The 16,436-nt window shown below is 48.7% G+C and overlaps 1 protein-coding gene across 2 annotated transcripts in view; it reads right to left on the reverse strand.

Annotated features, from left to right (window-relative positions):
- SLC13A4 (solute carrier family 13 member 4) overlaps positions 1–16,436 on the reverse strand; it is a 44,762-nt gene that overhangs the window by 26,124 nt on the left and 2,202 nt on the right. For both annotated transcript variants that reach the window (XM_032592458.1, XM_032592457.1), the window contains exon 2: positions 12,710–12,838. In XM_032592458.1, the coding sequence (XP_032448349.1) occupies positions 12,710–12,838 (129 nt within the window). The remainder of the gene's footprint in view (positions 1–12,709; positions 12,839–16,436) is intronic.

Here is a 16,436-nt window from a genome sequence, read left to right on the forward strand (position 1 = left end):
TTAAAAAATTGTTAAAATAACTCTGGGCTTGTCCCCGATCTCTTTTTTTTTCTGTAGCTTTTTAGAAAATTGTGTTCATTTTTCTTTTTTTAAAAGTTCATTTATTCATTTAGAGAGAGAGAGAGAGAGAGAGAGAGAGAGAGAGCACATGCATGCCAGCGGAGGAGGGGTAGAGAGAGAGGAGACAGAGAAGCCCAAGCAGGCTCCCACGTGGGGCTCAGTCAAAATCAAGAGTCCGACGCTTAACCAGCTGAGCCACCCAGGCCCCCCTGTGTTCATTTGTTTTAATTAGAAAATTAATACATGCTCATTCTGGAAAACTTCAAAATATAGAAAAATTTAAAGGTGAAATCACCCTTGATCCTACTACTGTTATCACTTTGGTATATTTCCCTCAATTTGGGTCTATAAAGATACATAATTGGATTTACACAGTATGTATAGCTTTATATTCTGCTTTTCTCCCCATTTACATCATACCCGGATCATTATCTTATTTAACCTCAATTTGTTGGAAAAATTAATCTTAATAGAAGCATAATGCATCACACAATTTGGCCAATTTCCCTTTATTAAATATTTCAGTTAATTCCTTTTCTTTCAAGTACAAATGGAGCAAAGAAAAATTTTCTGCTTACATCATTAACCTTACATAAATATGATAATTTCCTTAGGTTAGAGTTCTTGAGGGTATCTTTATAGCTTGCCTTAAATCTTTAAAAAAATTTAAAAAATTTTTAAAACTTTAAATAACTCTAAATAATTCCAAAGTTGCAAAGCTCCGAAATGAAACGGTACAAGGAATACCTGGGGCACCCGTGTGGCTCAGTGGGTTAAGCGTCCGACTTCGGCTCAGGTCATGGTCTCATAGTTCGTGAGTTTGAGTCCCATGATGGGCTCAGAGCCTGGAGCCTGCTTCAGATTCTGTGTCTCCCTCTCTCTCTGCCCTTCCCCTGCTCGCACTCTGTCTCTCTTTCTCAAAAATAAATAAACAGGAAAAAAAAACCCAAAAACATAAGGAATACCAACACACCGTCTACGTGTTTTTTTCTTCCTGAACCATTTGAGGGCAAGTTGCATATATTTTAGCCTTTTCCCCTAAATACCTCAGCGTATATTTCCTAAGAATAGGGATTTTCTCTTCCACAGCCGAGTACCAGTAATGAACTTCTTCCTGCCCCTTCGTGATGAGGAAGTGGAGACTCGGCCCTGTTAAGATGCTTCCTGTGTTTAGGGTCCACAGACCAACCCTTCATGGATTTCCTTACTTGGTACTTCTCGACTCTGCTTTACAACCTGACTTCAAAGCCCGGTTCGGGCCTTCCTTGTGAAAGAAAACTTTCCTTGGGACTCTAGCCTCGGACTCCAGAACATTCCCTGCGGGCACCGTTAATTTCACCCACCACACAGCATGCAGGGCAACATGCTTGCACTGTTTTGTTTTTTTTTTTCCCTGTGTACCTCTCTTGTCTCTCAACTAAATTTTGGGCTGCAGAATGGTCAAGGACCATGTTTCTTTCCGTATCTCTTAACACCTAGCAGACCAAAGTAGAAAAGCAAATGCTCGGGAAATATTTATCACGTGCAGGAGAATCGTTCCCAACAGGGAGCCATGGTAGAAACAGAGGAAAACATACAGAAAAGTTTAACTTCTAATTTAGGAACCCTCTTTAAAGCGGGAAAACGAGAACATTTCTAATTGCAGGAAAAATAAAGACTGCAGGAAACGCAAATATAGTTAAAATACGTGGTGTTGGAAATAAGGAATATTTACATAATCATATGGTTAAACTTTGCTTATTGAGTTAACAAAACCCGTGATGTATTTATACTGGGAGGCTGGAGGGAGGAGAAGGGGGGTTGTAAGAGGACACAATCCTCATCTGCTGTAATCAGAAGGCATCTAATAACGTCTACAAGCGATAACTCAAGAGTTAATATAAGATTATCGAGTAAGAATAGTATTCAGTTCGGGGTGTCTGGGTGGTGCAGTCGGTTGATCGTCCGACTTCGGCTCAGGTCATGATCTCGCGGTTGACGAGTTCGAGCCCCGCGTTGGGCTCTGACAGCTCAGAGCCTGGAGCCTGCTTCAGGTTCTGTGTCTCCCTCTCTCTCTGCCCCTCCCCTGCTCATGCTCTCTGTCTCAAAAATAAATAAACATTACAAAAAAAAAAAAAAAGAATACAGTGCCCCAGAAGAAGCAGTTATCAAAGATGAAACCCTGGATGAGGGGGAGGTGGGACTTGGGGGGGAGGGTATAGTAAGGGAGGGGTGGGGAAGACAGCTGCTGGTTTTGCATGATGAGTTTTTCAGTATTATTTGATTTTTCTTTTTCTTTTCTTTTTTAACATTTATTTAATTTTGAGAGAGAGAGAGACAGAGTGTATGTGGGGGAGTGGCAGAGAGAGAGGGAGACACAGAATCCAAAGCAGTCTCCAGGCTTTGAGCTGTCGGCACAGAGGCAGGGCTCGAACTCACAAACCGGGAGATCGTGACCTGAGCCAAAGTCCCATGCTCAACTGACTTAGCCACCCAGGCACCCCATTATTATTTGATTTTAAACTCTGTTAACACTTTGACAACATAAAAGCCAAAATAAAGCAGTATTTCTCTCCCCACCCCCCACCTTTTCCCCCACGGAGATGTCCCTGTGTGTCACTGATGAGGTTTGTGTGGGAGGAGAAGGGTCATTGGCCCTCTACGTGACCGTTTCCTGGAGGAGCCCTCCACTTCTGCTTAATCTAGTTCTTTTTTTTTTTTTTAATTTTTATTTATTTTTGAGAGAGAGGCAGAGCGTGAATGGGGGAGGAGCAGAGAGAGAGGGAGACACAGTCTGAGGCAGGCTCCAGGCTCTGAGCTGTCAGCACAGACCCCGATGTGGGTCTCAAACCCACAAACCGTGAGATCATGGCCTGAGCCGAAGTTGGATGCTTAACCGACTGAGCCACCCAGGCGCCCCTGCTTAATCTGGTTCTTGTTCCCAAACCCAATCCTCAACTGGCACTGTTACTAAAGCTTCCTGAGGGCAGAGAAGGCTCCCTGCTCTGCTTGGCTGGTGACTCTAGGGCACAGTCCCCTCTGGGACTGGCAGGTCGGCCTCTGGGCTGTGTGAGCATAGTCGAAGATGCTGCCCCCTAGCGGGAGGTGGAGGAACTGCGAGGATGCCTGAAGGCATGGCTGGAAGTGGGGGCGAGTTGGGGGGGGGATGTTACCTAGGACCTTTCTCATGGCACCCTGACCTTCCCAGGAGTCTAGGAGGCAGTTCTGGGGCAGAACCCGTCTTTTCTTGAACTCTGTCTGCCAAGGAGGGAAACCCACAGAAGACAGGAGACATAGTAGTCCTGGGTCACGGTCCCTCCACTGGCCCCCTCCATGGTCCCCTCACTCGAGGCCCCCCTGCAAAGCCTTTAAAAATTCAGCGCTGGGGCGCCTGGGTGGCTGTGTCAGTTAAGTGTCGTACCCTGGGTTTCGGCCCAGGTCATGATCTCATGGTTCCTGAGATCAAGCCCTGAGTTGGGTTCTGTGCAGACAGTACGAAGCCTGCTTGGGATTCTCTCTCTGCCCCTCCCCTACTCGCACTCTCACTCAAAGTAAATAAATAAACACTAAAAAATAAATACAAAGTCAGGGCCACCAGGTTTACTCTCGCAGGGGACTGGCTGGCAATATTTTCATTTTCTGCCTCTTTGCCACGCGTCATAATAGCATCTCAGTGTGCGATGGCCTTTTAGGAGCGCAGAGCCTACAGGACAGGCGGGGCCCCTTTCTCTGGGTTCCTCTCGAAGGGAAGACGAAAGGAACCAACACACAGAGTGCCCTCTACAAGCAGGGAGTTTGGCACTTTGCACTCACTTTCCCGTGTTAGCTCTACAGGGGTCCTAGTAGGCAGGTACCCTTCCTACCTCCCTTTGCAGGTGAGGAGGCGGACGCAGAGAGGTTCGGGAAGTCTTCCAAGGTCACAGCATGAGGGGCAGTGTCTGGATATCAGTCTATATCCGTCTGAATCCAAAGCTACTACACTCGGGGTGGGCCCGTTGGACACCGGGCATCTAATTCAACTCTAGGGGAGTTTTCTTGGTCTCCCTGATGGCGTGGGCAGGCACACGTTTCCGTCTCCATTCATAGTCACAGTCCTGACGCTGGCCCCGAATAGCCGGGCCTGGGCCAATGTAAGCCCCGGGCCCAGCGTTAGCGGGATCTGAGGGCTCCAGGGTCAGCCAGGACTCAGCTGTGTGACCCCAGGCAAGTTATTCAACCTCTCTGGGCTTCATTTACTCATCTAAAAAAACCCAAAACCAAACAAAAAGATTACGGGATTCCCTAGCTTTTGTAAAGCTGTTGTAGAGTAAATGACAGATGCAAATCAGCCAGGAGGGCCCCCCACATTGACAACCAGGATTTTTAGCAGCTCTTCCTGTCACTAAGTAATCCACACAAAGACTGACCTGCTCTGAGGCCATGAGCACAGGAACGGGCCCAGGCACAAGGCTGCCTTCCCACTTTTACAAATTAAAATTCCATCCGATGGCAGTGTTTGTTAGCTGTCTAGCCCACAGATTTTTTTTTTTTTTCAATAATAAAATCTTAGCTATTCAGAACCCTCAAGGAACACCAGGGTTCCAAGATTCCTGAGGGTTATTTTCATTGTTTGCTAAGCTGCTGCGTTGCTTACTTATGCTTGCTGTGGGCATTCCTCTCCCCACCACCTAATCTCTGGGACTAATATTCTCCGAGTTGGGAAACTAGATAACGAAGCTTGTGAAGCTTGTCGGGATTATTTGCAAAGAGAAACAGGATCCTAAACCGAGCACGGCTCCCCTGGGTCGAGTGCTCGCTTTCTGCGATGTTTGCGGTGGGGGTTTTATTGCCTTTTCTGCTCTTGCGGTTTTTCCGCAGCCGGATCCCTGAGCTCAGAGAGCAGAGGTGCTCCTGGTCTGTGTTTTAGAAGAGGGGAGCTCAAGGAGGCTGCTTGGAAACGGAGATCAGACTAGGTGGGTTTAAATGGTTGCTTTCCCTGCAGATGAGCTGTAGACTCCTGGGCAAGCTACTGAACCCCTGTGACCCTGGCACCCCAGCATTTTCAGTGGCGACAGTAATGACACCCAGGTCACTGAAGCCGTCATGACGTGGCCTTAAGGAAGCTCATGCAGGTGGGGTCTTAGAACAGTGCCTGGGTGCCTGGCATATAGGAAGTGCTCAATAAATGTCCATTATTATTATTATTATTATTATTAAAGAGGTAAAACAAAGATAAAAAGCTTCAAATAAGATTGAGGGTTATGCCAGATGTATCAGCACGTCCAAATGAGGGAATAAGAGAAAGAAATGAAATAAGGAGCAAGGGTGTGCCTGAATACGAAACCAAAGGTTCCTCCAAATTTTCTAAGTGAAGTGGAAGCACATGGAAAGAGTGACCTGACCCGGGCTGGATGGAGAGGCTCGGGGATCTGCCGGGTGTTGGTCTTTAACTAACTAGTTAATTGCTAGTGAGTTGCAGGTGAGATCCCTTAGGGATGAGCTCTTGAAATATCGCTTTCTTGGAGCACGGAATTCTTTACTGATCTCTAGATATGTTAGGTTTTAAATGTTTGAAATAGTTTCCGTAGGGGCGCCTGGGTGGCTCAGTCGGTTAAGCGTCCGGCTCTGGATTTCGGCTCAGGTCATGACCTCACGGTTCCCGAGATCGAGCCCTGCTGTGGGCTCCACGCTGAGTGTGTGCTTGGGGATCCTCGCTCTCTGCCCCTCCCCCCACTCATGTGCTCTCTCTCTCTCTCTCTCTCTCTCTCTCTCTCTTTCCCAAAATAAATAAATAAGCTTTAAAAAATGTTTCAAACAGTTTTTATAAAGGGGAAGGGTGTGCGTGGCTCTATTCCTAGACTTTGGAGGAGGGAACTCGGTTCAGCAGCCTCAGCTGGGTGCCCTTCTCCCGAGGAAGGTGAGCCTGCCTCCCTGGGGCCATCCCCTGGAGGGGAGGCCCCAGAGCGGCCCATCCTTCCTGCCTTCCCGCCGGGGGGCGCTGTGGGGGCACTTCCCCGCCCGAGAGCGTCGAAAATCCTCAGAGCTCCCTGTGAGGTCGCTATTTCTATTCCCCTCGTTTTCAGATGAGCAAATGGCAGTTTGCAGAGGTTAGGAGAGTTGCTCGAGACTGGTTAGTGACAAAACTGGATTCATAAACTCCGTTCTCCTCTACTCCCAGCTTGGATCCTGACCCTTTCCTCTCCTTGCTCACGGCGGCAGCAGAGACGGCAGGAGGTGTGGTGGGTGTGACTGCGTCTGATGAGGCCCCCCCCCCCCCGCCGGTGGCACAGGCAGGGTGCCCCAGAAATGCGGACAATCAGCTCTCTGGGGGTCAGCTGGGGGTAGCTCTACAAGTGGTCCAGGAAGGTGGCCACCCTTCGGGAGACTAGTGGTGGCCTCTCTGGCAATGGACTTCTTTTGAGGCTCTTTTGGACATCTGAACGATTTTGCAGTGAAATCTTTTAGACTCCCCGGAGGGCACGCCTGGGTCTGCGCCCCCTCCGCACTGAGCTGAGCCCCCAGCCAGAGCCGGAGCCCTCGCTCGCTTCTTTATTCCAGCCACTGCCCCAGCGATGCAGCCAAATCCAGCGTGGCCGACTCCCGGCCTTTCCCTGGGGAAAGGAATGCTGTTTCTGCTGGGTAAGTCTGTGTGGGCTCCAACACCCTCCTAATCACCTAATTGCACTCCCCAAGGACGGAGGTTTTCAAACCACGCTCACTGCCTCTGAAATTTCAGGAGGCTTGTGGGAAGAAGGACCCAAGCAACCAGGGCTCTGGGCCTCCGTGCCCAATTTGAGTAGGATTTCCTCTTCCATCTGTTTTATGTACTGAGTCTCCTAAGATGTGGTTTAAAGAAAAGGTCTTGTTGCTAGAAAAACATTCTTTGCAAACCCTACCCTAGAGAAGTCTGAAGCGGACAGATTCCGAGGAGTGTTGACCTGGCCCAGAGGTTGGCTTAGCTCCTGGCGATGCCGACTCATAAAGCACCCCCAGTTTCTTCTCTGGGACCTTCTGAACTGCCCCCAGTGGAGGAAACCAAGGCAGGGGACTGGGCTCTGACTCCAGAGGCAAAGGGGCTGGCTCACATGTAGGGAGTAGCTCTTCCCACAGAAACATTAACTTGGCCTCGAAAGGCTGCAGCATCTGTAGGTTCGTGGTTCCAGGCTCCACCTAAGGTGTGGGTGTAGAGACTCAGCACTGGCCTGTGTCTGGATGGCTGTGGGTGATGGGTAGCTTGGGTTCAGGCAGGTGGCCGGGCCCCGATGCTCAGCTTACATCCCCGCAGGCCTGCGTGGAGGCGGGGTCAGCTTCCCTCGCGAGCAGAGGCCAGAAAGGCAGAGAGGAGAATGGTATATGAAATGCACCCCCACCCCCGGTTTAAACAAACAAAGAGAGCCAGGGTCTAGGTGACGGTCAGGAATCTGGCAGGTCAGAAAGATCAGGAACAAACAGGGAAGCAGATTCATGACATTGAACTCAAGTGTCAGGTGGCTGCAGAGGCCCTTTTGTTTTCCCAGCTGGAGCTGCCTTGCTGTCTCTCCCGCCCTGGCAGAAGCCAGAATGTGAAATGTGGCCCCGCGGTGCAGGGCCATGGAGACAGCAGAGGGTGACTGTGAGTGTGTGTGTTGGGAAGGGGAGAGATAGAAAGCAGGTGTCATCTCTACTGGAAGTAGTTTCTGGCCCTGGGCTCTCCGGAGGCTGTACCAAGCCTGATCATTCAAACCCTGCCTTTTTGTGCCCCAGAGGGCCCTCTCGCTCCCATCCTCCTAGAAACAGTAAATCCTAGCTAGGTTGATCGACCCCGGTACTTTCCTGGGCTGTGGCAACACATTAGAAGGGCTTAGAGGATTTCCATGGCAGATATAATGATAGAAGTGAGAGTCACGATGGAGGTAAAATAAAGAACAAACCTCAAATCCAGGACTGAGCTCTAAAGTAGTGGCAGGATGCTAACAAGAAGATCATAGAGTCTCAGAGTCAAAGGGCGCTGTGAGCCCAACCCCTCTCCCAATCTACCTCTAATGTCGCCGACGTGGTCACCTGGCTTGCATTCCCAGGGACGGGAACGCCCAGATACCACGTGGCAGCCCATTTCAGCACCTTCCCTCAGACAGGGTGGGTCTTTCTTACGGTGCTTGGACTCTTTGGACTGGTTTGACCCTTTGAGCCTAGTGCGTTGAGCTGCAGAAGCCAGAAATCACATCTCTCTGGAGACTTTTCTTTCCTCATGTGACTCACATTCTAGATTTTTGACATCTGGGCTACCCACCACCGCATGAGCTCCTTATCTAGAATCTGATGCTCTGGACCCATATGTGTATTCATTCAGCAGGTTTCAGTATGTGTTGGCCAGTGGTTAAGAGAGCAAGTTCTGGGATCATAAACACTCCTGGGTTCGAGTCCTGGCTCTGCTCCTTAGCAAGTTACTCAACCTCTCTGAACTTCAATTTCTGAACTCCTCTGTGAAGATAAAAATAATAGCCACTTTACAGAGGATTAAGTGATGCAGTGCATGTAGAGGACCTCCCATAGCGCCCAGCATATGGTAAATGCTCAAAATTTTGGCAACCCCAGTGGACAGATGATTCGTACTGAATCTGTACTCAACTAAAAGCCAAGGGTCCTTTTCACACAAACTGTTAACGTTTATCCCTATTAAACTTCATTCTGTCAGTTCCAGGCCATTGTCTCATCCTGTCGACATTGATTTTGTCATCGTACATGAGTTGGCCCATGCAGCTTGGAGTCATTGGCAGATCTGATAACGTGCCTTTTATATTTCCATTTGAGCTCTCTCTCCGGTCCGCTGCCATTATGTTACTCAAGATTCTTTAGGTTCAGCTGTTCAGCCAGCACTCAAGTTACCCAACTATGTTATCATCCAGCCCACACTGGCTCCTTTGATTGAGAAATTTTTTTTTCCCCTGGAAAATTTGAAGGTTCCAAAGAAAAAGTTAATTTGTATTCAACAGCTTCTGTTTAAAAGGCTACAGAAATGATAAAGCCTTCTAGAAAAGGCCTCAGTCAAAAAGTGGTCAGTAGAAGGTTGGGCACTTGGTGGAGTAAATTTCATTTATCTAGAACATTCCCTCTCGGGGGATTGTGTGAAGCCTCTGCAAGGCCAGCAAACGAGGCATTATCGCACGGGTCTTCAGTGTTTTCCAATTTGGTTTGTGCCTTCTCTCTGTTCGAATAGAAACTTCTCAAGGTCAGGAGCCATTTCTATCATTTTCCATCTCTTTTCAGCAAGACTGAGAGACGGAAGTCTGAGTTTTGCACCCCACAAACTCTTAACACCTGCTGACCAATAAATCATCATCATGCAAATTAACCATTTGTATGCCTACATCCAAGAGGACAGTAGGAAACTCAGAAGCATCAGGCGCGACATTCAAGAGGGCAGAAATCATGTGTTTCATTTTTGTCACCTTCAGGGTACCCGTAACATCCCACGTCGCACATGGTAGACCGAGAACTCAGAAATTATTTTTCTGAATGTTGAGTGAATGACATGAGGGACAAAAGCCATGGTCCCAGAGTCATACTGATCCTATCCTCATGCCTTCCTTCAGGTGAAGGGGACACTGTTGCCACACCAGCAAGAGACCTTGCAACTAAGAACCATTAACTGAGGGTCAGAGCAAGTATAGACCACACTGCATCCAGGCCACAGACACCACCAATCCTAGGGGCTGCGAATCTTCGTGGAGAGAGGACATGTCTATGGTAAGTTCATATCAGGTGTATCTGATGTACCATTTAAAGGATAAAGACATCACACAGGCTCCAAGGGAAAAAAGCAACACTTGCAGCTGAGGTCTTTGGAAAGGCTTCACTGTAGAGGGTGATTGGGCAGGATTTTAAAGGTGGAGGGAATTGGAGAGGACTGAGTCAAGGCAAGGGGCTAGGCAAGCGCAAGTGGGCTTGGGGAGGGACAAGTAGGCGATCTGTCTGCAGAGGGGACTCCTGAAGATCCCCAGCCTGCCTCTTCCCGGGGAGCCAGGGCACATGCTGGCGGAGGGGTGTGGCTGCTGGTTGTGGATTAGGTGTTTGGAATAGGTCTCTATCTGCAAAGTTAGGTGACTCACAAAGGGTCATAAGCCATGTCCCCCGCTTAGCGGCATTTTCCTCTGATCTGAGTTGAAAAAGCCAGCCCAACAGACTCTGTCTGGCTTAAGCCGCTTCCTGTAACCCAACTGTTAAATATCATCGCCAGCCATTGCCACTTTATCAGACAGATGGGGTAGGATCTTTCACCTCACATGCTAAGACTTGCCCTGTGGCTCTCCCAGGGTTTTCCATCTCCAGCCCCAGCAATGACAATGCCTAATCCTTCACCAGACAGTCTTGCTTTTCTCCTCACAAAGTCGAGTTATCCTTCAAACCACTGACTCAACAGCCTCATAGGTCTGGCCTGCCTGGCTGTGCCAAGGGGCGGGCCCTTGGATGACCGGTTGCCTAGCAACATCTTTGAGGCTTCCTGCTTCGGGCAGCCCTTGGAGAAATAGGGACACCATCTACTTCAAGGCTAAAGCAAGCTGTTGGCTTTGAGGCTGCTCGCCCTGAAATACAAAGATAGAAATCTTTTAATTAATAGTTAGCTCACTCTGAATGTTAAAGTTCAATTTTTTCTACAACGTCACTCTTTTCTCTGCCTTCTGTTTTCATTCCCTGACTCATTGGCCTTTGGCTTCTCCCTTTTAAAGAGAAACGTGTAGAATAAGCTTAGGCACTTTTCTTCAGAAAAGTCGTATTTAAGGTTGGTTGTTCTTGGGGAACCCGGGTGGCTCAGTCGGTTGAGCGTCCGACTTTAGCTCAGGTCACCATCTTGCAGTTTGTGAGTTCGAGCCCCGGGTTGGGCCCTGTGCTGACAGCTCGGAACCTGGAGCCTGATTCAGAATCTGTGTGTGTGTGTGTGTGTGTGTGTGTGTGTGTGTGTGTGTGTGTGTCTCTGCCCCTCCCCTGCTCACACTCTGTGTCTCTCTCTCAAAAATACATAAACATTAAGGTTGGTTGTTCTTTTAGGCGTGCACACAGACCAAACTACCTATTCTCTTTTCCACAAAGGAAGGGGACACATTGGAGCAACCCCCTGATGATTCGGGTCACAGGCTAGCTTTTATATGGGTCCCAGGATGTTGCTCTTCTACCCATCTCCAGGAATAAAAGCACTGCTGATGGTTAGGGGATCCTATCCTCTTTGGAACACGTAAAGCTACTACGGCTACTCATTGCCACTAACCCTCTCACCTCAAAACTGAAACGATACAGAATAAAACAAAGAAACAACCAAAACCAAAACCCAAAACACCCCAAACACAAACAAACAAACAAACAACTGGCCAGTTGAGTCCATCTGGTAGAAAGACAACCTATTCAGATGAAGTCAAGTACCACAGTTAGAGGGTCACCTAATTCTAGCCTTGGACTTTCAAAAAAGTTCTGTTTTTCATGGTTAAGGCATCCCATAGGCCCAGCTTCATTATTTCTTCCTCACATCACACAGGAAAGGAGATGCAGAGTTCTTAGTAATAACTCACCACGAAGCTACTTTATGGAACGTCTTCCTTCTGGCAAAGCAAGCAAGAATATAGACTTTTAACCTAATAAGAGTTTAAATCCAGTTCTGCTACTTCCTACTTTGTGATCTTGAGTGAGTGTCTTAACTCACCGAGCCTCTTTCCTCATCTGTAGAGTAGGAATATTAACACCCACTTGTAGAGAGATCTCAGGGGTACTGCATAACCGATATATTCCTTCCAGTATAGTTCCTGGCTCCTAGTAGACCAGCAGACATGAATTCCTTTTGATCTTTCTTCTGTGCCTCTGTCCTTAGTCTCTGCCTTTCAATCTTTACTGGGAACTCGAATCAGAGACCAGGTGCTATGACAAGAGTCTAGATAGACCAGGTGTTACTGAATGAAGACCATCTTTCCTGTTGCTTCTGGCTTCTGGTTGTGTGTTTCTTCTTTCCCACTTGTGGTAGGTGTGAGTGTTTGCCCTGAAAGCTGACCACAACCGGGGCTTGATATTGACAATTTCTGTTTGAGCTTTTAAGAAGGCCATAGAGAGAGAGAGTGGACAGAGAAGGCAGGTTCTGGGTAGACAGCAGTCAAGGAAAGAATACACAGTAATCTTGAGTTGGGGAAGAAGGAATCGAATTTTCTTTCTTTCTTTCTTTCTTTCTTTCTTTCTTTCTTTCTTTTGAAGGGAAGTAGATGAAAACATTGTCAGGACTCAGGAAAACATGGTAAGTTTCTCTGTCAACAAACATTTATTGAGCACCTACTGTATATGGGCTCAGGTTTATAATAAGGTTCCAAAGACCTGGGACACTGATTCCTGCCTTTGAGTGCTTATGCTTTAAGTGGGCATACCAAAGACTGACAAAGGTCAACCCCAGGTTACTTGCATGTACCAACCCCACAGTTCCTAGAGGGTTTCAGACTGTAGGAGCAATTGGATGTGACTGATCAAGTAAGGCTTCCTGAAAGAGACAGTTTGAAGGGGACGAAGGTCATGGGCGAGGAACCTGGAGTAGCAGGTGCAAAGGCTTAGTGCTAAGAGAGTGTGCCAGAGGGTGAAAAAAAGCCCCCTCCTCAAGTCCTTTGTGGCTCTCCTTTCACCCTGAGCCCACTTTCACTGGCCCGGCGGGGACCCGAGCAGGGGGCTGGGCCACAAGCGGTCTCACCTCACTGGATCGGAGGACTCCGAAGAACGGGTAAAGGAAGGCAGGCACCAGGGCTGCAGCTCCGAGGGGCACCGCCTCAGACACCCAGTACACAGCAGTCACGATCAACACATAAGCACACGCGGCCTCCTGGAAGGGAAGGGGAGTGGGCGGTTAGCCACAGGGACAGCCATGGCCCCTGAGAATCCAAACGAGACCCGGGGGCAGAGGCAGCTGGTACCCAGAGTCAAAGATGGGCACGAGGACACAGCCCTGGGTGGGGGTGTGTGTGTGTGCAAAGCTGGCCTCTGGTGGACACGCGGCGGGGCCCACGCTTTGGCATGTGAAATAATGGCTGCTCCTTGGGGGGGACCGGTGCCTGGCACGTGGTTTGCAGCAGGATGGCCACCAGACTGACCATGTCCCAGCTCTGCTCGTTCTTGAAACTGTGCAGGGTGGGGACCCCAATTAACTGCGGTGCTCAGACCCGAGATCATCCGCTCTCAAGTTGGAGTTCATAGCTTTAACACGGAGCGTGATATTTTGGTGTCGAGTTGACGGGGCGCAGATGTTCTCGGGATAGTTGAAAGTAGGGATCAATTTGTGTAACCAATTCAGATGTGAGCTCTGAGACTGGCCCTCTTTGGGGCTGGATAATTCCTTGCTGTGGGGGGCTGTCCTGTGCATTAAGATGTCTAGCATCCCTGGCCTATACCCACTAGATGTCAGTAGCACCTCCCCATCGTGACAACCAATGTCTTTAGACATTACTAAATATCCCTCCGGGTGGGAGTGGGGAAATTTGTCCCGGGGTGAGAACCATCGCCCTTACCATTATCTGGTTCTCATTGCCCTGGGACTTCATTCCACCTGCCTGATGCCCAGGGAGACATCCATGGGACATAGGGGATAAAAAGTGCTGTCTACCTGGAAGGGAACGGCTGGAAATTTACGAGAGTTTTCCCCAACCTCCTTCCTTTGCTGGCTATACCACACTGGTGTGCACGGAATAAAAAGGCACAACATTGTTATCAACAATCAGCCCTCCTTAACCTCAGCCTTTAGTAATTCTAGTTGCTCGGGATGATTCTGATTAATGGTGCTGAGAAAGGTCGCTGGCTTACTCTTGGGAGATGTCACTATCCAAGGGCCCTAACAACAGACTTGGAGGGCCACTGTATAGAAGGTGCAAGCTGGCTGTGGGTTCCTCAATTTATACGTAGTTCTAAACCATCTGGGCTCAGGTCTGACCTACCCTGAGGCTGGCTGGTGATCAAGAAACCTGACAAATCTTGTTCTGTTTATCTCTCCCTTGGGTTCAGAACAAGCCTCCTCAAACTCTTGCACAAAAGTTACAAAAGGTCGCCATGATCAGTGAGGGGCGTCAGGAGTGATTAACCCAGCTTGGAAGAATGGGACCTTGTTCCCTCCTGATATGCATGGATTACTGCCTTGGGGTTTGAGAAATGGGAACTGGGCCCAATAATTGTTGACTGTAGCTCCCACTGAGATTTCCTCTGGGGCCAAAAGATCAGAGAGAAGTTAAAACTTTTGGAAGTCACTGATAAGACAACAGAACCAGTAAGGGGGGTGGGGGTGGGGGGAAGGCGCCATTGGAAAATAATGCAATTTAGAGAAATACCAACTTTGTTGCAGAAACAAAACTACCCAAAGAAGCCCTTTACCTTACTTGGGCCCACTTATTTCCATCTCTTTTCTGAGAAACAGAATGGCAGGTCTCCCGTAACTCAGCTGAAGATAAAGGGGGCCCTAACGATGGGACAGAATATCTCTCCCTCACTGAGAACTTTCGGTTTTTCTTGTCATAACAGAGCCACAAATTAAGTTAGGGAGGGAAGGGGCTGCAGTGGGAAGGGGTGACAGACCAAGAGAAAGAATGATAGAGAAAAAACTCTACCAGGCAGCATTTTAGTTTGAATTAGGAAGATTTGGGTAAGCCAAGGTAAATTTAGGAATTAGGATGGGTTGGCTTGGAGGAAGTCAGCAAACCACTTTCATCCAGGATTTTTTTTTTTAAGTAGGCTCCACGCCCAGCACAGAGCCCAAACCCACCACCCTGAGATCAAGACCTGAGCTGAAATCAAGAGTCAGATGCTTAACCGACTGAGCCACCCAGGCGCCCCTTCATCCAGCATTATAAAGAACAGGATAACCTACCATCATCCTTTTTTCCCTGAACTTTCCTTAGAGCAGGAGAATGGGCAAGAGAGGGCCTCCGATTGGCCTTTCCATATTTCTTGCCCACTTCACCCATGGAATTTACATAAACTTCCTTTTGCTCCTTCTGAACCTTCTCAAAGTTCAGTGGGTAAGCTTATATTTAGATAACCCCCCAAATCTTGTGAGGTTTGATTATAGGACTCCTGGGACCCCGCATCTGGCCAAGGTCTGGCAGGTGGCTCAATTAATATTGGTTGAACTGAACTGGGTTCCTCTGTTGGCTATCAGGTTTCTCTTATCTATCGGAGAGAATATTCTGGAAACCCTAGGTCCCTTATCACTGCCGCTAGTCAGCAGGTATGTAGGGGCGGATGAGTATGCAGGCGGTGCCTTTAAAGGAGAGTGTTGCCAGCTCTGTTTTGCTGCCTTTTATAAATAAAGGAGGAAGCTCAAAAGCTCAAAAGTGGCTTTACCCACATTGGAAGTTTCCTGACTCTGCTACCACCTGATGTGTGCATCTGTTCCTTTTCCATGCTGCCCGGTCACCTCAGTGATGTGCCATTCAGACTTGACTGGAAGGGGCTTGAGGTCTTCTTTGCTGTCATAGATGGCTGTGACGCCTTTCTGCAATTAAGCTGGGGCTTGGGTGTAACTTTTATCCCACCAGGGACACTGAAGCGGGGCTAATTTATGGACGACCCCCACCCCCGCCTTGTCCCCTCCTCTTCTGTAACATGGTAAACTGAGTCTGGGCCCCTGGTTTTAGAGAGCTGGTCAGGAAAAAGGGGAAGGTCCTTCTAATCCTTCCTAAAACGTAGCTGTGGCTTGGCACTTTGAAGAATCATCAGAACAGCAGGCCAGGAGCTCCTGGCCGGGTCCCTCCTCTCAGCTCCCGCCCAGGGCAAACAGGTCCATTTAGGAATCCTGAGGATTAAATATCAGAGTCTAAAAGTTTAATGCACAGGAGTAAGAATGGGTCAGAGACGTTCTATGTGTTGGCTTGTTCCGGTGACCTCAAGGTGCTTTTATGTCATCGTAGAAGAGGAGCAGAGCCCTTGTTGACACTGTGACACACGGAGAAATCGTCTCTGCAGGGCAAAGTGGGTAGATGGCAAGAAAGCTACTCCTGAAAGGCATGGACCACCCCAGGCTCCATCTGGCTGTCCCGAGGGAGGGAGTCAAACTATCCACCCTCCCCTAACCCAGGTGCCTGGGGTAGTGTTATGTCACCTTTCTTAAAAGGCACTTGTTCTCAGCAGGGGGTGATTCTGTACCCCGCCCCAGGGGTATTGGTAATATCTGGAAGCATTTTTGGCCATCATGGGGTTGGCAGTGTGTGCTGCTAGCCTCTTATGGGTAAAGACCAGGGGTACTGCTGAACTCCCTACAGTCACAGGACAGCCCTCCCCACAACAGAGAATTATCTGGCCCCCAAATGTCACTAGTGTGGCTGTCGAGAAACCCTGTTCTAAGGTGACAGAAGGGGCTAGGTCAAGAAAGGGCAACGTCTCTTGGTCTCAGTAAGTCCAGCTTTAAAAATCTCTTCGAAGAATCTTTACAGATCCAA

This window comes from Lynx canadensis, chromosome A2, assembly GCF_007474595.2.
Source record: "Lynx canadensis isolate LIC74 chromosome A2, mLynCan4.pri.v2, whole genome shotgun sequence".
In the NCBI taxonomy this organism is placed as follows: Eukaryota; Metazoa; Chordata; class Mammalia; order Carnivora; family Felidae; genus Lynx; species Lynx canadensis.